Source organism: Pyrus communis, chromosome 16, assembly GCF_041283825.1.
Source record: "Pyrus communis isolate YQ-2024b chromosome 16, ASM4128382v1, whole genome shotgun sequence".
NCBI classification, from domain to species: domain Eukaryota; kingdom Viridiplantae; phylum Streptophyta; class Magnoliopsida; order Rosales; family Rosaceae; genus Pyrus; species Pyrus communis.
In genome coordinates this window covers 9,402,721-9,424,097 of record NC_142580.1, presented here as the reverse complement: position 1 = coordinate 9,424,097, position 21,377 = coordinate 9,402,721, and the positions used below count along the sequence as shown (strand labels likewise).

The 21,377-nt window shown below is 39.2% G+C and overlaps 2 protein-coding genes across 8 annotated transcripts; both read left to right on the top strand.

The window, feature by feature from the left end:
• The first annotated feature begins 5,748 nt into the window (after nucleotides 1–5,748).
• Nucleotides 5,749–11,099, top strand: LOC137730838 (ATP-citrate synthase beta chain protein 2). 2 transcript variants are annotated; one of them, XM_088688029.1, is made up of 18 exons: nucleotides 5,983–6,181; nucleotides 6,366–6,518; nucleotides 6,728–6,856; nucleotides 6,955–7,057; nucleotides 7,253–7,318; nucleotides 7,403–7,526; nucleotides 7,615–7,749; nucleotides 7,990–8,050; nucleotides 8,147–8,223; nucleotides 8,333–8,488; nucleotides 8,583–8,711; nucleotides 8,820–8,952; nucleotides 9,048–9,175; nucleotides 9,305–9,410; nucleotides 9,522–9,598; nucleotides 9,698–9,768; nucleotides 9,886–10,170; nucleotides 10,659–11,099. In XM_088688029.1, the coding sequence occupies exons 3-18, from the start codon at nucleotides 6,757–6,759 to the stop codon at nucleotides 10,732–10,734; spliced, it is 1,827 nt and encodes a 608-aa protein (XP_088544155.1). In that variant the 5' UTR covers nucleotides 5,983–6,181; nucleotides 6,366–6,518; nucleotides 6,728–6,756; the 3' UTR covers nucleotides 10,735–11,099. The 2 variants fall into 2 exon arrangements, with proteins under 2 accessions (XP_068325928.2, XP_088544155.1); XM_068469827.2 differs by lacking the exon at nucleotides 6,366–6,518 and having other exon boundaries at nucleotides 5,749–6,181.
• Nucleotides 11,100–13,713: 2,614 nt separating this feature from the next.
• LOC137730713 (phytochrome B) lies at nucleotides 13,714–20,842 on the top strand. Of its 6 annotated transcripts, none has more exons than XR_015957962.1 (6): nucleotides 13,714–16,241; nucleotides 17,262–18,069; nucleotides 18,203–18,496; nucleotides 19,142–19,361; nucleotides 19,492–19,751; nucleotides 20,156–20,842. XR_015957962.1 is itself a non-coding variant. In XM_068469671.2 (5 exons), exons 1-4 carry the CDS (start codon nucleotides 14,201–14,203, stop codon nucleotides 19,359–19,361), a joined length of 3,363 nt encoding a protein of 1,120 aa, XP_068325772.2. In that variant the 5' UTR covers nucleotides 13,714–14,200; the 3' UTR covers nucleotides 19,492–19,975. The 6 variants fall into 6 exon arrangements, 2 of the variants coding, with proteins under 2 accessions (XP_068325772.2, XP_068325771.2); XR_015957961.1 differs by having other exon boundaries at nucleotides 20,050–20,624; XR_015957959.1 differs by having other exon boundaries at nucleotides 19,142–19,751; nucleotides 20,050–20,816.
• Nucleotides 20,843–21,377: the final 535 nt, after the last annotated feature.

The window sequence follows — 21,377 nt, the reverse complement described above, 5'->3', positions numbered from 1 at the left end:
TTCATTTTTTTTGTCAATTAAGTTAGTATGATGTAATATTTTATCGCTCGTTAAACAATAAAAAAACAGAAGAAGAGGGGAAAAAAAGGCAGTTGACTAGTGTTGGCACTCGAGTCTGAAGTTACAGTATATTTTGACCAATCTGGAACTGGCCACATTCTTTCAACATGAGCAAACCTACCAAAAGAAGTTCATAAACCCTTTAAGGGGTAGACTTTTTGAGTATCTAAATATTGCAAAACAAAGATTTGTTCAAACATGACACAATGCTTTTTTCTTTCTTTCTATTAGACGCTAGATTTGTTATTATATTAAGAAGCCAACGGAGTTCGAACCCACATCGTGGTGTAAGGACAACACTTCTCTTCATCATTGCGGTAGAGGGTCGCTTGCAAACATGATACAATGCTTGCTTCACTTGAATTTGAAGCTAACAATTAAAAATGAAATTACTTGAGCATTATCCTTATTTTCAAAGTGTTTTTTACAATATGTGAAATTTAACTCAAATGATTAAAAATATTTAGAAATATATTAAGTGTCACGATGAAGATATATAATTTAGGTGAAAAAATGCACTTTTGACCCTAAACAAAAAAATATGATTATAAAACTAATTAGATTATCTAATTAGTCATCTAGTATTGTAATTTAGTGATATTTAATAAGTAAGAGGTTTTAAGTTCAAATTTCTTTGGCAACGAGTTTAATGCAATTTATTTTTCATCCTTTAATTTAAATATATCGTTGTATTAAAAGTAACTATCTAATTAGTAATTATATGAAATAAAAAAGTTGATTAATTTGCCTAAGTCAAATTGCACTGACCTTTTTTATTTTATTAAAAATAAAAATGTATTCCTTGTGTGTGTGTGTTTTTTTTTTTTTTTTTTTTTTGGAGCATTCTACATGTTGTGTTAAAGACACCAATTTATCACACTAAATTTTTTTTTTTTTTTTATATTTCTATTTTTGAACAAACGATATAATCTATATTAATTTTTATATTATCTATACTAAGGGGGAGTGGGGTGAACTTAGCCTCACAATGGGCTAACAATAATGTAGTTCAAATTCGCCTTTTGACGAGAATCGAACTTAAGACCTCTCACTTACAAGTGAAGAGGAATATCACTAGACTGTAGAACTAATTTTGACATCAATTCATATGACAATGCTTTATTAGTTTTATAACTACACCATAGAACTATGCATTAGGGATCAATTAGGGATTGATATGCTTTTTAAAAATTGCTTATGTTGTACTTTAAGAATAATCAACTGAAAAATAAAACAGTTGAGCATTTGATAAATTGTATTTTTAAAAGTAATGTGAGTATGAAAAACAATATAAATGTGTTTAGTAAATTTTAATGTAATAGTGACACACCCCGACCCGGAATGTCCACTAGGACCTCGAATCGAGGCGTGTTGGCTTCGTCACTTGTCACATCCCACCCTAGCCCCCACCACATCCCAAGCTCGACTCCACCATAGCACGATATTGTCAACTTTGGGACCCGACCACGCCCTCACGGTTTTGTTTCTGGGAACTCACATGAAAATTTCCCAGTGGGTCACCCATCCTAGGATTGCTCTCGCGTGCTACTCGTTTAACTTCAGAGTTCCAATGGAACCCGAAGTCAGTGAGCTCCAAAAAAGCCTCGTGCTAGGTATAGATAGGAATATACATATAAGGCTTATATGATCCACTCCCCTAGGCGATGTGGGATGTTACAATCCGGGCCAGGATGTGACAATTTGGTATCAGAGCCAATCCCTGGTCGGAAGTGTGCCGACGAGGATGTCAGGCCCTTATGGGGGGTTGATTGTTAGATCCCACATCGCCTAGGGGTAAGGATCTTGTAAGCCGTATATGTATATTCCCATCTCTACCTAGCACGAGGCCTTTTGGGAGCTCATTGGCTTCGAAGTTGATCGGAACTCTGAAGTTAAGCGAGTTCGTGCGAGAGCAATCCCAGGATGGGTGACTTATTGGGAAGTTCTCGTGTGAGTTCCCAGAAACAAAATCATGAGGGCGTGGTCGGGGCCTAAAGCAGACAATATCGTGCTACGGTGGAGTCTAGCTCGGGATGTGGTGGGGGCCTGGGGAGGGATGTGACAAATAGTGCTATAATTTGTATAATGACAAAAATAGACATTTGTGGTAGGAGTGGTGGCAATGGTGATGGCATCGACATTGGTAGAGGTATTGTAGTGGTGCTACTGGTAAAGGTAAGAATGGTGTAGGGGCAACGATGAAGGTGGTGACAATTGCAGTGGCAACAATGACGATTGTGGCAATGATAATGGTAGGGATATGGTTGTGATGTCTACTGAGGGTGTGCTGGTTGGGATGTAGAGGTAGAAATGGTGGTGAAAATTGTGGTGGTGGCTGGGATGACAAAAATGGTGGTGATAATAGTTAGTACTTATGGTGTAAGATCCCACATCACACAGGGGAGTGATCCTTATATATATATATATTCTCATCCCTACCTAGCACGAGGCTTTTTGGGAACTCACTGGCTTCAGAGTTCATCGGAACTCTGAAGTTAAGTGAGTTCGCTCGAGAGCAATCCCAAGATGGGTGACCCATTGGGAAGTTCTCGTGTGAGTTCCTAAAAACAAAACCGTGAGGGCGTGGTCGGGGCCTAAAGTGGACAATATCGTGTTACGGTGGAGTCTAGCCCGGGATGTGGTCAGGGCCTAGGGCGGGATGTGACAAATAGTGCTATAATTTGTATAATGACAAAAATAGACATTTGTGGTAGGAGTGGTGGCAATGGTGATGGCATCGACATTGGTAGAGGTATTGTGGTGGTGCTACTGGTAAAGGTAGGAATGGTGTAGAGCAAACGATAACGGTGGTGGTGATAATTGTAGTGGCAACAATGACGGTTGTGGTAATGATAATGGTAGGGATATGGTTGTGATGTCTACTGAAGGTGTGCTGGTTGGGATGTAGAGGTAGAAATGGTGGTAAGGTGGTGAAAATTGTGGTGGTGGTTGGGATGACAAAAATGGTGGTGATAATAGTTAGTACTTGTGGTGTAAGATCCCACATCGCCCAAAGGAGTTATCTTTATATGTATATTCCCATCCATATCTAGCACGAGGCCTTTTGGGAGCTCACTGGCTTCGGGTTCCATGGGAACTCCAAAATTAAACGAGTAGCACACGAGAGCCATGATGGGTAACCCACTAGGAAGTTCTCGTGTGAGTTCCTAGAAACAAAACAGTGAGGGTGTAGTCGGGGTCCAAAGTAGACAATATTGTGCTACAGTGGTGGAGCGGGCCCAGGATATGGTGGACCTCAAGCTGGGATGTGACAATTTGGTATCAGAGCCAATCTTTGGCCTGAAGTGTACCGACGAGGACATCGGGCCCCTAAGGGGAGTGGATTGTAAGATCCCACATCACCCAGGAGAGTGATCCTTATATGTATATTCTCATCCCTACCTAGCACGAGAATCGAGACATCACGAACCATCATTGCCTATAACAATTATCAAATCACATCTTAGAGTTCTTATCGATAAAACATGTAACTTACATAAAACATATCCCCAAGAACGTTCTAGAATGATTTGGGACCCATTAACCAAAAGTCAATCGTCAGTCAAAGATCGACAGTAGGGTCCACAACCCTGCGTAACTCGATCCAGAAGATCCGCATTTCAGATTTCCGATTCGTAACTTCCAAAGATCCACATTGTGCTTCTAAGACATCATACTAAAGTTTCATTACGATCCAACGGTTGGATCTCCTCCAATTGCTAATTCAAGTGGTGGTCAACGTTGATCCTTATATGTATATTCTCATCCCTACCTAGCACGAGGCCTTTTGGGAGCTCATTGGCTTCGGGTTTCATGGGAACTCCGAAGTTAAGCGAGTAGCGCGCGAGAACACTCTCATGATGGGTGGCCCATTGGGAAGTTCTCGTGTGAGTTCCCAGAAACAAAACCATGAGGGCATAGTCAGGGCCCAAAGCGGAAAATATCGTGCTACAGTGGTGGAGTGGGCCCGGGATGTGGTGGACCCCGGGCCGGGATGTGACATGTGGTCACTTTGTTCATTAAGGAGAAAATGTTTGTTTCTATATCTTTAGCATAGGAAAAGCTAGGAATTAGAATCATTATACTTTTAGTGTAACATCCCATATCGCCTAAGGGAGTGGATCCTGTAAGCTTTATATGTATATTTCCATCTTTACCTAGCACGAGGCATTTTGGGAGCTCACTAGCTTTGGGTTCCATCAGAACTCCGAAGTTAAGCGAGTTTACGTGAGAGCAATCCCAGGATGGGTGACCCATTGGGAAGTTCTCGTGTGAGTTCCCAGAAACAAAACCGTGAGGGCATGGTCGGGGCCCAAAGCGGACAATATCGTGCTAAGATGGAGTCGAGCCTGGGATGTGGTGGGGGCCCGTGCCTGGATTTGACAATTTGGCACCAAAAGGCCTTGTGCTAGGTAGAGATGGGAACATACATATAAGGCTTACATGATCCACTCCCCTGGGCGATGTGGGATGTTACATTTAGGGCATGTTTCCTTCTAAGAATGGGGTGGGAAAAACGGTATTATTCATATTCATGTGTTTATTAACAACTGAAAAAAAAAAAAAAAAAAACAGGTAGATCTTATATTTTTTGTGCATGACAAAACATAGGAAAATAATGAGGTCAGTTGACACACCCCGATCGAAATCAAGGCGTGCTAGCCGTCACGTCTTGATTTCGGTCGGGGTGTGTCAGTTTGGTATCAGAGCCTAACCCTGGCCATAGTGTGCCGACGAGGACGTCGGGCCCCTAAGGGGGGTGGATTGTAACATCCCACATTGCCCAAGGGAGTGGATCCTATAAGCCTTATATGTGTATTCCCATCTCTATCTAGCACGAGACTTTTTGGGAGCTCACTGGCTTCGGGTTTCGTATGAACTTCGAAGTTAAGTGAGTTTGCGTGAGAGCATTCCCAAGATGGGTGACCCACTGAGAAGTTCTTGTGTGAGTTCTTAGAAACAAAACCATGAGGGCATGGTTGGGGCTCAAAACGGACAATATCGTGCTACAGTGGAGTTGAGCTCAAGATGTGGTGGAAGCCCGGGTCGGAATGTGACATCAATGATAAATTAGAATAATAAAATAAAAATGATAATCATAAGCTATTTTTCTCTTCTGCATATTCTTACTTGTTTTCTCACATTAAAACAAACAAATTAAAGAAAAACATTTAAATGTGTAGAAAGAAAAGAAAGAAAGAAAAAAAAGATAACAATTGCATTTTTTTATAATTCAACTTCTTTTAAATAACGTGCATTCACTATATAAATGTTCATTTCCTCAATCTTAATTTGAAGATCTTCCTTACCAAAAAATTATTCGAATTAGAGATCATCTAATCATTAAAATGTATGAAACATAATTGACGATGTGAGTAGCAAGTAACACATTTATGATAAACATTTCATTTTATTTGATACATTTGAATGATTAAACGATTTTTAATTTAAATAATTTTTTATAGAGATGATTTACAACTAAAGATAAAAAATTTGAACGTTCCTATCATAAAATTTATATAATGTATATAAGTTATTAAAAAATAAAACATGTGCATTTTTTCATGAAAGAACGTAAATATTATTCAAAAAATAATAATTGGTTACCATTTTACTTGAAAAAATGAAACACGTGTGAATAAAATCATGTCATTTAATGGTCAAGCCAACCCTCCTCTCCCCTTCTTTGCTCCCCTGAATCCACCGACCTCCGAGCCCACCACTCTCTCTTCCGCTCTCTCTCTCTCTCTCTCTCTCTCTCTCTCTCTCTCTCACCTCGTCCGTCACATATAATAATCAATGAATCAAACTAGTAAACTTTGTACAGCGCCAACAAAATATTAAAACAAAAATTTAAAAATAACCAAAAAAAAAAAGTCGCACTCAGTGAGCTAACAACCGCGCGCCACGTGACCAGCTCATCCCGCCCTCCTTCCCCCCTGTCTCTCTCTCGTTGGTAGCAACCTCTCCATCCCCGACCTCCCAAACCCCTCTCTCTCCCCCTCCCCTTTCTCTCTGTATCTCTCTCTATATAATCTCTCCCTCCATCCAACCCTCCCTAAATCCCAGCATTTTGCATTTCTCCCCCAAACCAAATCCCGAATTCCACTCTCACAATCAGGTAAGCTCCAATTCCTCTCTCTATTTTTTTACTCTGGATTCTACTTCGGTTTTCCGGTGGATTAAATTAGGAGAGATCCGCTGTTTTGTTCCGTTTCCAGGATCCCATTTCCTGTCCGAACTTCCAATTCCCCGGATTTTTAACCATTCTTTTGTTTGTTTTGCTTGATTTGTTGTATATATAGTGATTGGGATTGTTTCGGACAGATTAAGATCTGCTTCCCCGCTTCTCCTTTCTTGGATAATTGGGTTGTTGGGTCTTGTTTGGTGGCGGTTTGGTTGGCAAATTGCGTAGGGATCTGTTTGGTAACCATATCTGCATATCTGTTTGGCATTAGGTGTGCTTTTTTTTCTAACAGAAATTTGACCAACAGATCTACCTAACTTCACCTTTTGATTTGACCTACTTACCTGTAATTGTTCTGCTAATCCTAAACCGTAATTTTCAGAACAAGAGCTTTGAATTTTGTTTGGATTGTGTAATTGATGTGTGATCACGATTAAATCAATTAATATTTGATGTTTTGGTTTCTTATTCTGTGATCAGAAGCCGGAGGTTGCCTTGACCCGAAAACCATGGCCACTGGACAACTTTTTTCGCGCACCACTCAGGCGCTGTTCTACAACTACAAGCAGCTCCCAATCCAGCGCATGCTCGATTTTGACTTCCTTTGCGGTGTGTATCAATTTCCAATTTTGATTTCGGACTTGATCTTATTTATAGTTGTTAGTTTTCGAAAAAGGTGTAAATGTAGTAACTGAGGTTTGTTACAGGGAGGGAAACACCTTCGGTTGCTGGAATCATTAACCCCGGTTCTGAGGGATTTCAGAAGCTCTTTTTCGGTCAGGAGGAAATCGCCATACCAGTGCACTCAAAGTAAGTGGCTATTCTCTCACCTCTTCGTAGATTTCACTTTTTGTGGCTGCAAGCCACAACCTTGTGTATAATATATATGCATGGTTAATTTTAATATTTCATAACCAAAATATTCAAATTATGTTATTAGTCAAATGGTCATTCTTGATCTATTGTTTCGAGATTATCTGACCGTCATGTTGATAACTGTTGCAGCATTGAAGCATCTTGCGCTGCTCATCCTACTGCCGATGTCTTCATTAACTTTGCTTCATACAGAAGGTCAGTGATCATTCTATTAGTATCTTGGAGTGCGAAACTTCTATGTTTGTACCTAATGATGAATATATATTGATATATCTGCAGTGCTGCCGCTTCTTCCATGGCTGCTCTGAAGCAACCAACCATTAGAGTTGTGGCAATCATTGCTGAAGGTGTTCCTGAGTCAGACACTAAGCAGTTGATCGCATATGCACGGGCAAACAACAAGGTTAGACAATTGATGCAAAGTCATCTTAATTTCACCAACTTGAAGAATGAACTGGTGATACTAACTTTAATCATTGTATTTTTTGTAGGTTGTCATTGGCCCAGCTACTGTTGGAGGAATTCAAGCTGGAGCTTTTAAGATTGGTGACACTGCTGGAACTATTGATAACATTATTCACTGCAAGCTATACAGGCCCGGATCTGTTGGGTTTGTCTCCAAATCTGTATGTAGCTATTCCAGCATCCTGAACTTTCAGATAATTTGGTCATTCATAAGATTTTTAGAATGGCTATATTTAAAATGTTTAGCAAATTGGAATCGAGTGCATTGATTTCTCTTCGATGCCCTTATGTTTAATGTGCCATGAGTTGCCACATAGTTATTCAAACTCCAATTTGGTGTGCCGTGTCAAGAAAGTTTGTGTTCTAGAATTCTTACAAAATAAATTTTTTTGGTATTGCAGGGTGGCATGTCTAATGAGTTATACAATACTGTAGCTCGTGTAACAGATGGACTTTATGAAGGTAACCACATTTGATCCGTTTAATTTTGTTTTAATAGCTGACTTAATATTTGAACAAGGTTTTAACACAATTTTGGCACGTCTTGAAACTATTCAGGTATTGCTATTGGAGGTGATGTTTTCCCAGGTTCTACTCTTTCTGACCATGTTCTGCGGTTTAACAATATCCCCCAGGTACATTACGATTTCGTTACTTCTTTTGAGGGACTGTCCACGATTTGCATGTTGTATGAGGATGCCAGTCTTCTGAAACTTGACATTATGGTTTTCTGATCTTGTGCAGGTTAAACTTATTGTTGTTCTTGGAGAACTTGGCGGGAGAGACGAGTATTCTTTAGTTGAAGCTTTGAAACAGGGAAAAGTTACCAAACCAGTGGTTGCTTGGGTTAGTGGAACTTGTGCAAGGCTTTTCAAATCCGAAGTACAATTTGGTCATGCCGTAAGTTATCATCTCGGTTTCCCTTTACTAATCTCTTCCCAAGACTGTAAGAGGGTTAAAAATTCTAATTCTTCCTTGATATCGTCTAAATTAGGGTGCAAAAAGTGGTGGTGAGATGGAATCTGCACAAGCAAAGAATCAAGCCTTGAGGGATGCTGGTGCTGTTGTTCCCAGTTCATATGAAGCTCTGGAAACTGCTATCAAGGAAACATTTGAAAAACTGGTAATTACAGCATGCCTTGATAAACTGCACAAAGATTGCTTGACTGAGTTATGTAAATCCATGAGGATCTGTGGCTGACTAACTAACATGTTTTGGTTATTTGTGCAGGTTGAGCAAGGGAAGATTGCCCCAGTCAAGGAATTCAAGCCTCCACAAATCCCTGAAGATCTTAACTCTGCAATTAAGAGCGGAAAAGTTCGTGCTCCAACTCATATTATATCCACTATCTCCGATGACAGAGGTATGCATTACATTAAACAATCTTCCTGTATATGATTGATGTGTTTGATAAAGGACATCAGTTTCATTGACTTCTACTGTTAATCATTTTTGCAGGTGAGGAACCATGCTATGGTGGTGTACCTATGTCTTCCATTGTCGAGCAGGGTTATGGTGTGGGTGATGTTATCTCTCTTTTGTGGTTCAAGCGCAGCCTTCCTAGTTACTGTACTAAATTTATCGAGGTAGGTTCTTATTACTATAGAGCTGCTAATTTGCACTTTTTTACCCTTTAATTTTTGTTGATTTAAAGTCTAGCTAAGCAAATTTGTGTATACTAGTTCATTCACTAATGAGTATGACATTGACATCAGATTTGCATCATGTTATGTGCCGACCATGGTCCTTGCGTCTCTGGTGCTCACAACACAATAGTAACTGCTAGGGCTGGCAAGGATCTTGTTTCCAGCCTTGTTGCAGGTAGATATATTCCCACAGAATGTTCTATCTTTTGTTATTACAAAGTTTTCTAGTTTTGAGGATCAGAGATAATTTGGTTGTGGAATACTCAAAGATGAGCTTCTGAAACAGGTTTGCTCACAATTGGACCACGATTTGGTGGTGCCGTTGATGATGCTGCTCGTTACTTCAAGGACGCATATGACAAGGTGAGCTTTATTGGGCATTTTATGTGTAGTGATTGAACACTTAAACCTTAAAATGATGTTTAAACTCTAACAAGTTGTCTCCTTGCTGTGTTTTATCAGAACCTTACACCTTATGAATTCGTCGAAAGTATGAAGAAGAAGGGCATTCGTGTGCCAGGGATTGGGCACAGGTATTGAGAGTTTTCAAATTTATACAACAGCATAATCTTGGGGTTTCAGTTTATGCATTTAGTAGCTGCATTAGAAATCTTATTGATGGAAGTTTTTGTTTCTTTGCTGTGGAAAAGGATCAAGAGAGGGGACAACAGAGATAAGAGAGTAGAGCTTCTACAAGCGTTTGCACGCACTAATTTCCCTTCTGTCAAGTACATGGAATATGCCGTTCAAGTTGAAACCTACACACTCTCAAAGGCTAACAACCTGGTCCTCAACGTTGATGGCGCAATTGGAACCTTATTCTTGGATCTTCTTGCTGGCAGTGGAATGTTCACCAAGCCAGAGATTGACGAGATTGTTGAGATTGGATATCTGAATGGGCTCTTCGTGCTGGCACGTTCTATTGGTTTGATTGGGTGAGTACTGGCTAGGATTAACTATATATATTTTTTTTTACCGCAGATAATTGTAGGTTAGTATTATGTTGTTGCCTATTAAGGTACAATCAAAATCTAGATAACGACACATCAACCATCAGAACACTGATTCTACATAGGCACATATCTCCTTTACACGCAAAGATAACGTACTTGGACTTCCTACTGTCTCTAAACAGATTAGGTGGTCCTACGGTCATATGGTCACTGATACAGATAGGACTCAATAGTTCAAGTAGTCAATTTCCTATTCGTTGGCATATACATATAGGATTAGATACCTGGCTTTGTCATTGAGAGGTAACACAAAACAACAGATTGTCCTTCATGACAATGAGGTTCAGAGGGTCAGATAAACAAGGGAGAGAGGGCATCATTTTCTGCTTTGTATATGATGCATTCCTTAGTATATCTGTAGAATATACTTTTATTTACCTGACCGATTCTCTCTCTGGTCTAAATCTCAGGCACACATTCGACCAAAAGAGGTTGAAGCAGCCCCTATACCGCCACCCATGGGAGGACGTTCTATACACCAAGTGAGAAAATATCGGATAGCAGGTGCAAAACCCGGACTACCTGCTTGCGGACGAGCATTGTTGTTTTCAAGGTTCTCAAGTCTACGATGTCGCCGGGGATGATTATTGTTCAGTTGTTAAAATAGTGTTTTGTATCGCTAATGCTGGAGCTGGTAAGTCTGTATCGAAAGTTCATAAAAAGGGAGAACCCTCAATCATTTTACTAAGCAAAAGTTATGTTTTCGCTTAAATTTCTTGGATTCACTTTCTGGTTTTAGGAGAGAACGTAGATTGTAGAGCAGCTGGGAATTGGATGTATCATGAATACAAGCAATTGTTCTCTCGATAAAAAAACGAATAAATACAAATATGTCCCTATACATTTATGCATTGCCTTTTTCTTTATTTATTTTTATTTTTATTAAATAAATTTCGTTAAAACTCCTATCGAGAAAGAGAAAAGAGTATATCAAACACGCGTGAAATACAGTGAACAAATGAAAACAAGAACTTTACAAGGACAATACTTAACATAAACACAACCAAAAACTCATGTCGCTTTAAGCTCAATTTCTTGCCAAGCCAGACAATCTTAACCCTAAACGGATTCATTAGTCTTGAATCGTGAGTACTACGGCCACCACATGAATGAGCACCACCATCAAACAAACCGCATCCAATCATAGAACACAATAAATCAGCCATAACTAAATACGGAACTTAATATAAATATTAAATCGTCATTGTCGTTCATGTCAGTCGGACCGGACAAAGGCTAATCTTTTGACTGATTTCTTAGAGCATTTACCGGACAATCATGGAGATATATATGCACTAATTAATTGGGATTATCTTCAGTAACTTGTGCTCACCGGACAATGATTGGGCCATATCGTACGGACCAAAATGGACATATTTCACTATTTAACGGAAAATTTTCAGCGTGATTCACGTTTTGATATGCTAAGTGTCATAATAAAAGTATTGAAAATACCAAATTATATATTTTCCTGTACATTGAAAAAAAAAAAAACTAATGAAAATGGCTTGAAAACTTTGAGTTTTAACGATAAGGACAAAATAAAAGGTAAAGTGAATAGTACTATGATTGACTTTTTAGTGTAAAAATGTAATTTTTCTATAAAATAAACGGTACCAGAAGTTTTCCATTAAAATTCCCTTGAAAAATATCTCTGTCTAAAATCAGATGTGATATGTGTTCCATTTCCATCAGGGACACTGTCAGTAGTGAAGGATAATTCTTCGCCATAATGTAATATCCCATTTCACTCGGATGCATGCATGGGAGTGGAATTATAATTTTCACTGATGAAGCAAATCACGATAAAAGCAGACCTTAGAAAGAAAAATATTTTGTAGGGTTGGAAATTCAATGACTGCTATATTTTATTTTTTTCTAAAATCTATTAAAAGCTTATGAAATTCAAATACCAAGGCTTTTTTTTTTTTTATCCATTGAGGGTATGAAGGTGTTAACAGAAGGTTGTTGTTAGTTTTACGCATTCTGCTTATAACTCAAGTAGTTAAAAATATTTTTTTTGTATTTATGTTTCGGAAATTGATTTTTCAGACATCAAATATCTATTATAAAGATATAATAAGGTGACATAACATCATGAGAAACTTTTTGGTGTACTTGAAACACTGTCTCGTGAGGTTAAAACACTGTCAATTCATATTATAACATGTGAAATAGTACATCACGTGACAAGTATTTTAAAAACACATAAAAATTTCCCCAACATTTTTTACCATCTATCATCAAAATTAACACTATCATTATTTCAATTTGAGTGCCCAAAGTAAAAAATGAGGTGGCATACGTATAGGTTTAATATCTTTAATTGAGACTAAACCGATAAAAGTTGGAAATGTAATAAACAATTTTATTGCCTCTGTGGATGCCTTTTGTTGGAACAAGACTTTTATTCTACGTGTACATTTGAGCTGATTTGATGTAACTTTAGAGTCATATGATAAATATCTTCTCAAATATTAATAAATTTTCAACACAAATAGAAAAATTAATAATTTTACGGATTCTGCAGACTCCAACGAGACAATGCTTTCTCTTCAATATACTCTTTGTAATTTCATGTGTATATCCTATATACCTCTCACCATATTAACATTATGCATTATAACAAAATATTTAAATGTTGTTGGTATAAACTTGTCCACTCAACCCTTAAGTTTTTTTGATGTGGAGTGGGTTCCACAACTGATCCTTATTTTTTTGGAAAAAAAAGCGATCACTTCCCTTAAAGGGTCTGTATATATATATATATATATATATATATATATATATATATATATATATTGAGAATTGGTTACAAAGAGCGCTTGACTATAGTTTAGTCTTTCTTTCTTTCTCTCTCGTGTCTGATTGTCTATAAAGGATCTCATCCCTTTATATAGACACTTAGAGAGCCCCAAAAGTACTAGGTTCGATTCCTTCGCCGCCTTCTCATTTAATAAATCAGGTACGTAGACACGACTTGCTAGCCACTCTTCCATTCTTTAATTGAAATGTGATAGCAGAGTAGCATTCGCTAATGCCTAATTGCATGTATTCCTGAGCTAATACATACTGAGCGCCTTGCTTAGCCCCAAGGTTTTAGTTTGACAACTTTTATGTCACTTTATAGGCCTATGCGCTTGTCGATGGCCATCACGTGGGCAGGAATTGGTTCTCAAATAAACTTGTTATTGAGACTTCATGCTATAAAGTTGTCAGGTTGGCCAATTTGATGCCATAGTCGAAAAGTACTTTCCCATTTTAAAGACCATTGGTCAATATATTGCTAAAATTAGAAAGGACAATTGATTTCCTTTCCAATTATAGTTTTTCTTTATTAGATCTTGGGGGAAGGAACCTGACTCGAATTGAACCCCATGGTGCAAGCACATTAAAATAATCCCAACTTAAATTGACAAAAATAAAATACGAAAAAAGTAAATAAGAAATAGAAAAATATGGTCAGGAGAATCAAAATTATTGTCATCGGGCCAAACTCCCAAACCGCACACGACCACCAATCGAATATTGCCCTCCATGTTTATGCTCTCACCGCCAATAATGCAAAAACCAACAAATCCAGAAAAGTAGAGATAAATCCAGAAACAAATACGGTTCAGTAAAAAACAAAGAAGAAAGAAAGTGTCCTCTCCTCTTCCCAGTTCTCTCCCTCGCATTCTCTCTCTACCAAGAACTCGACAAAACAAAAGAGAATATCAACCCAAAACCAGCTTTTTCCCATCTCTGAATTAAAACCACATAAATAATTAAGGACCACCATCGAAAGTCACAAGCTTTCCTATTTTTTAAGCAAAAAGTCACAAGCTTTCGCTCTGATCGGCTTCGAATTTTCATGGGGTTTTTCAAGTTACCACTTTTTGTCTAATTTTAGCGAATTTAGGACCAACCCAGTGAGAATTGAGTCAAACGGGGAGGACCCAAGTCAGCAGATATGGCGTCAGGAGCTCAGTCGTCGGGCAAGAGCAATATCAAAGCTCACCACAACACGGAGTCTGTGAGCAAAGCCATTGCTCAGTACACTGTAGATGCTCGGCTGCACGCCGTGTTCGAGCAGTCCGGGGAGTCCGGTAAGTCCTTCGACTACTCGCAGAGCATGAAAACCACCAAAGATTCGGTCCCGGAGCAGCAGATTACGGCGTATCTTTCGAGGATTCAGAGGGGCGGCCATGTCCAACCTTTCGGGTGCATGATGGCCGTGGACGAAGCCACGTTCGGAGTCATTGCGTATAGCGAGAACGCACGCGACATGCTCGACCTAACGCCGCAGTCAGTGCCGATCCTTGAAAAGCCGGAGATTCTCACAATTGGGACCGACGTCCGTACGCTATTCACACCGTCGAGCGCGGTGTTGCTGGAGAAGGCATTTGGGGCTCGGGAGATAACGCTTTTGAACCCGATTTGGATCCACTCTAAGATTTCTGGAAAGCCCTTTTACGCAATTTTGCATAGGATTGATGTTGGGGTCGTGATTGATTTGGAGCCTGCGAGAACAGAAGACCCTGCGCTGTCGATTGCCGGCGCGGTGCAGTCGCAGAAGCTGGCGGTGAGGGCGATTTCGCAGCTGCAGTCGCTGCCGGGTGGCGACATTAAGCTTTTGTGTGACACTGTGGTAGAGAGTGTGAGGGAGCTTACTGGCTATGATAGAGTTATGGTTTATAAATTTCACGAGGATGAGCATGGTGAGGTTGTGGCTGAGAGTAAAAGGCCTGACTTGGAGCCGTACCTTGGGCTGCACTACCCGGCCATGGATATACCGCAGGCGTCAAGGTTCTTGTTCAAGCAGAACCGGGCTCGAATGATAGTAGATTGTCACGCCAAGCCGGTTCATGTGATTCAGGATGAAGGGCTGATGCAGCCTTTGTGCTTGGTTGGATCCACACTGAGAGCCCCACATGGTTGCCATTCCCAGTACATGGCTAATATGGGATCCATTGCGTCATTGGCGTTGGCGGTAATCATCAATGGAAACGACGAGGAAGCTCTTGGTGGGAGAAATTCAATGAGATTATGGGGCCTGGTTGTTTGCCATCACACCTCTGCTCGGTGCATTCCATTTCCGCTTCGGTATGCTTGTGAGTTTTTAATGCAGGCCTTTGGACTTCAATTGAATATGGAATTACAATTGGCTTCACAAATGTCTGAGAAACATGTTTTAAGGACACAGACTCTGTTGTGTGATATGCTTCTGCGTGATACCCCGACTGGCATTGTTACTCAAAGTCCTAGTATAATGAACCTTGTGAAATGTGATGGGGCTGCACTCTACTACCAAGGGAACTACTACCCTCTTGGTGTGACGCCCACCGAAGCCCAGATAAAGGACATTGTGGAATGGTTGTTGGCTTTCCATGGAAGTTCAACTGGTTTGAGTACAGATAGTTTGGCTGATGCTGGGTACCCTGGAGCTGCCTCTCTTGGTGATGCAGTATGTGGAATGGCGGCTGCTTATATTACTAAAAGGGATTTTCTGTTCTGGTTCCGATCCCACACTGGGAAAGAGATCAAATGGGGTGGAGCAAAGCATCATCCAGAGGACAAGGATGATGGGCAGAGGATGCATCCACGCTCTTCATTCAAAGCGTTTTTGGAAGTGGTTAAAAGCCGGAGCTTGCCATGGGAGAATGCAGAAATGGATGCAATACACTCTTTGCAGATTATTTTGCGTGACTCATTTAAGAACACAGAGACAAACAATACAAAGGCTGTTATGCGGGCCCAGCTTGGCGATCTGGAGTTTCAAGGGATCAATGAGCTCAGCTCCGTAGCAAGAGAAATGGTTAGGCTGATAGAGACTGCAACTGCTCCCATACTTGCTGTCGATGTTAATGGCTGTATAAATGGGTGGAATGCAAAGGTTGCAGAGTTGACCGGTCTCTCAGTTGAGGAAGCTACCGGGAAGTCCTTGGTTCATGATCTCGTTTACAAAGAATCTGAAGAAATTGTTGAAAAACTTCTAACCCGCGCTTTAAAAGGTAGTCTTTTTGTACCCGATGTCTCTATACCTCTTTAATTCGAGAGTCTATTAATGCGGTGTTATTGACATTTTTTCCCAGCACGTTCTCAATATCAGTGATAATTAAAAAAAAAAAAAAAAAAAAAAAAGTTGCCAATCGTTGTCAACATAAAACGGATGCATGAAGATTGTATGTCAAATTTTAAAATTCTTTGTGTAAATCCTTGAATGGCACATGATAAAGTCATATTAAATTTGGCTTACTTCAAGTGCCATGTGAACTTCACTGAGACGTTTTGTTGTGATGACTAGATACCTTCTAATTAATTAAGCTTCACTGGAAAGATCCAAATATGTTAGCCTTAAATTAGCAATGTATTGTAGTTATCACTTGTATTGCGTTGTCTTAATAATGCAGTTCTATCTACAAGAGAGACTTAGGTCATTACTCTCCCTTGCAACTTTAACTGGTCAATTAGGTGATTGCTCAGTAGCAATGCAACAAGGACAGAACATGAGTGCTGATGTACCATGGTATGAATTTCGGAATGTTACCTTAAAACAACAAAAGGAGCATACCATTAATGCCAGTGTGGTACGGGGCTAAACACCTAATTGACTATTTATTGGTTGCTGGCCTTAAATCTCAAACCTTCTCCTTCTAATTTGAATATTTTTAGAGTGTGGAGACTCCCTGTCACCAACTGATGTTTCCCTGGTATTCTTTGTCGTTTGGGCCTGCGGGCCTCCTTGGTTTTGCTTTGTTTTAGGCCTTGTGCCTTTGTTTGTATGTTGTTTCCCCTCTTTGGTCGTAGTTTCAGTAACCTTGACTGAATCTGAATTTCCAAAAAAGAAAAGAAAGATACGGGGCAAACCAGCTTTTATTTTTTAAAATATATTTTTGTTTAATAATTGATGATTTGAGTGACATGCTTAATATTTACTTTGAAAGCAAGTCTATTTCTGTATAAGATTGAATTTGGAATTTTCCTTGGGAGGTATCGGGAAGAATTCTACTACAATAGTTTTATCAATGCAGGTGAAGAAGATAAGAATGTCGAAATCAAAATGAGGACATTTGGCCCAGAGCATGATAACAAGCCTGTCTTCATAGTGGTTAATGCTTGCTCTAGCAAGGATTATGCTAATAACATAGTTGGAGTTTGCTTTGTTGGTCAGGACGTTACTGGTCAAAAAGTAATAATGGACAAATTCATAAAAATACAAGGTGATTACAAAGCCATTGTTCATAGCCCCAATCCTTTGATCCCTCCCATTTTTGCTTCTGATGATAACACATGTTGCTCGGAATGGAACACTGCCATGGAAAAGCTCACTGGGTGGAGCCAGGGAGAAATCCTTGGAAAAATGTTGGTTGGAGAGGTCTTCGGCAGTTGCTGTCGAATCAAGGGTCCAGATGCTATGACAAGATTCATGATTGTCTTGCACAATGCCATTGGAGGGCTAGACACAGACAAATTCCCCTTTTCATTCTTTGACCGGAATGGGAAATATGTACAAGCTCTCTTGACAGCAAATAAGAGGGTGGATACAGAAGGTCAGGTTATTGGAGCTTTCTGCTTTTTGCAGATTGCTAGTCCGGAACTGCTGCAAACTCTTAAAGTACAGAGGCAACAGGAAAATGAATGTTTATCTAGGATGAAAGAATTGGCTTACATTTGCCAGGAAGTAAAAAATCCTTTAAGCGGTATACGCTTTACTAACTCACTTTTGGAGGCTACGGACTTAACTGAAGACCAAAAGCAGTTTCTGGAGACTAGTGCTGCTTGTGAGAAGCAAATTTTGAAGATTATAAAAGATGTTGATCTGGATAGCATTGACGATGGGTAAGTTTTTCGTATAAACTTATGCAATTACACGCTTAAAACTGGCATCTTAGTTCTTTCATAATTGAACTAGGAAAAACATAATTAAGTTTTCTACTTTTTTTTATTTTTTATTTTTATAATTTTGAATTAGATCACTGGAGCTTGAGAAGACAGGATTCTTACTTGGGAGCGTTATAAATGCTGTTGTTAGCCAAGTAATGTTATTGCTCAGAGAAAGAGATCTACAATTGATTCGAGATATTCCTGAAGAAATCAAAACATTGGCTGTCTATGGTGATCAAGTGAGAATTCAACAGGTCCTGGTTGATTTCTTATTGAATATGGTACGTTATGCACCCTCTCCTGAAGGCTGGGTGGAGATTCATGTTCTTCCAAGTTTGAAGAAAGTACCTGATGGAATCACTCTGGTTCGTACTGAATTCAGGTATTTTGCCTTCTCACAATTAATATTTAATTAATTGGATGTCCATTGAGACGACATAATAAAGTTATGTACGCTACTTGTCCTTGCAACTTGACTTTACCTGGTGTCGTGTGGGCTCAAATTATGATCATGTTCAGTTCAACCCATATGCTATGTGCTTTGAAGAGCAAAATTATGATCATGGGCTCTTAACCAGTGACTTTGGGTCCTTATTTATCTTTACCCCATAGAGACATTGAGTAGAACGAACTGTTTTTTTTGCCACTGTAAGTTTGAAAATAAACTGTTAAACGTCCTTCAAAAGCAAGTAAATAGATCTGAAACATATAAAATGCAGTTGATCCTGCTGTTACTTGATTTGTGCAGAATGACTTGGTTTCGTGAGTAGGAGTTGGTAATTCGAAGTTCGGTTTTGTACCTATTGTCCCTCTTTCTTGGCATAGTCTAACTGGAATGATTGTATGCTTCATGTTATATAATTTTAATTTCTCTGTTTTCCAGCTTTATTCATGGTAATTGCTAGTCTTGTTGGGCACTACTTGCAAATTGTGATGCTTAAAATAGACTGTTTTCTTCTTATATTTTTTATGACATGAATATTATCATTGTAATATTTAAACGACTAATTCCGTGTTTTTGGTGAAGGTTGGCATGTCCTGGCGAAGGTCTCCCTCCTCAATTAGTTCAAGACATGTTCCATAGCAGTCAATGGGTGACTCAGGAAGGCCTAGGACTGAGCATGTGCAGGAAGATTTTAAAGCTCATGAACGGTGAAGTCCAATATGCCAGAGAGTCAGAAAGATGTTATTTCTTAATTACTCTCGAGCTTCCTATGCCTCGGAGACCTACAAATAGTATTGACTAGGTAATTAGACTTCCAAGACTTTATAATTTCAACAGGCTATCCATTTTATCCCCAGAACAATCTGCACGGGCACCACCAGATTCTTTCTTTCTGTACTTAATGGAACTGAACATATTTCTTCACACTTTAGTGAGCGGCCCAAGATTGGTGTTTGACAACACCAATTCAGATCACCAACACACTCGAGCAAGGTGTAGCAGGGAGCGTAAGCGCAGTGTTACGATTTCTCTAATGCAGTTGGGCCAAATCTTTACTGCATTAGTGCGCTGCTATGTGTTATTCGTTGAAAAGGACGGAGAGGGTGCATTCAAGATAATTGTAGCGGCTTCCACGATCAAAAGCTTTTCACCTAGTACTTTTTGGATTGAATCACATCTTTCTTCCAAGCAGGTATTGTATTCTACTCGATTACTTGTACTAAATCGTTTTCCATTACATGTTCTCAAGTGTGCACGATGAAAGTGTTTTGGTCTTTTCCGTTTAAATGTATATTGCTTCTCCTGTGTAATAAAGCTGATAGTCCTCTTCTAGTTGCTGGAGTAAATGTAACATGAATTACTGACAATGGGTTATCTAATTAATCTAATTTTTTTCGCTATCGTTTCGATTAAAAATGGTATTTTTCCCGACTCTTGGTGAGAATGTATTCTTGGATCACCTCTGCACCACAATTTCCCTCTTTTCTCAGGCTGGAAGGATTCTACAACTTGCTTATCGTCTCATCTGTCAAAATTGCCCCATATCGTTGATGCTTTAATCGGATGAGTGGATTGATGTTTGAGATGGTGATGCAGGATGGCCCATACCCTTTGTTGTTATTTCTGTGTGCTGGAGGAGAAAAATTGCACATCTCAGTTTTATGCTTTCTCTCTCTGTCACGTGATGTGAGAGACGTCAGAGATATGAGCTGTTGTAAGTTTTTCTCCTGTCGAGGGACCTATGTTAATTGTTGGTTGATCGTGCGGAAGAGTGTTATATCCAGATCATAGCCACAGGTATGTTGAAGCAAAACTGGAGGCCAACTTCGAAGTTGTGTTCAAGTAGAAGGTAGAAGATGAATTAGTAGTGACGGAGGAAACTTATTTATTCTAGTCTCCCCAAATAGCAGGATCAAACAGAGTCTCCCAAAAAGCCAACCCCTGGCCGGGGTTTAGCATATCTAAATGTTGTGTTGGCAAACCCAACTTCTTAGGCTACGCTGGTACGGGGCGGAAAAGCAGATTCTTAATCAATCTAATTCATCTAACTTGATGAACTTCAGAACTCGGGGTTATTCGATCCAGTCTATTTCCAGACACCAAACGTGAGTCGAAAGAAGAAACAAAATTTGAAATTCAAGATTATAACTTGATAAAGTAAGTGTAGGTATTGGATCACTACTTAAAATTACGAGTAAATTGTAGCAATGAGCTTTCAACTTTAATCAAATTGGAGCAATGGTCATTTAACTAAAAATTCATTACCACTGGTCCCTCAACTTATCAAAATGTGTAGCTATTGTTCTCTTCTTCAATTTCGTCAAAATTTTGTCAAAATAAGTTATGTTGGAATGACCATTTATACAATTAAGGTCTCTCAACTCATCAAAGTGTGTAATTATGGTCATTTTCGTCAACTACGTCAAAATTTTTGTCAAAACGAGTTATGTTGGAAGGGCTATTGTTACAATTGGGTTAAAGTTAAGGGACAATTTCTCCAGTTGAATTAAAGTTGAGGGATCAATAATAATGGATTTTTGGTTAAGGAACCATAGCTGCATGTGTTGATGAGTTGAGGGACCAAAGGTAATGAATTTTTAGTTGACGGACCATTGCTTCAATTGAGTAAAGTTAAGAGACCATAGCTACAATTTACTCTAAAATTATTATGGAAATGGATGTAGTTAGTATACCTAATTAAGTCAACTTGATAGGTCACCATGAGCTTATAAGAGCAAGGTTTGGTTTGAAGATAATGATATTTTAGAGGGAAAGGGATTTGGGGTTGTCCTTTTGTTTTATGGTAAAGTTCTAGCAC

Bases quoted from the DNA above. Each gene is read 5' to 3' on its own strand.
- LOC137730838 (XM_068469827.2), top strand. From the start codon at position 6,757: ATGGCCACTGGACAACTTTTTTCGCGCACCACTCAGGCGCTGTTCTAC. The intron at 7,527-7,614 runs GTTAGACAATTG...TATTTTTTGTAG, and splicing joins ATGCACGGGCAAACAACAAG to GTTGTCATTGGCCCAGCTAC. The intron at 7,750-7,989 runs GTATGTAGCTAT...TTGGTATTGCAG, and splicing joins TTGGGTTTGTCTCCAAATCT to GGTGGCATGTCTAATGAGTT.
- LOC137730713 (XM_068469671.2), top strand. From the start codon at position 14,201: ATGGCGTCAGGAGCTCAGTCGTCGGGCAAGAGCAATATCAAAGCTCAC. The intron at 18,070-18,202 runs GTAAGTTTTTCG...ATTTTGAATTAG, and splicing joins CTGGATAGCATTGACGATGG to ATCACTGGAGCTTGAGAAGA. The intron at 18,497-19,141 runs GTATTTTGCCTT...TTTTTGGTGAAG, and splicing joins CTGGTTCGTACTGAATTCAG to GTTGGCATGTCCTGGCGAAG.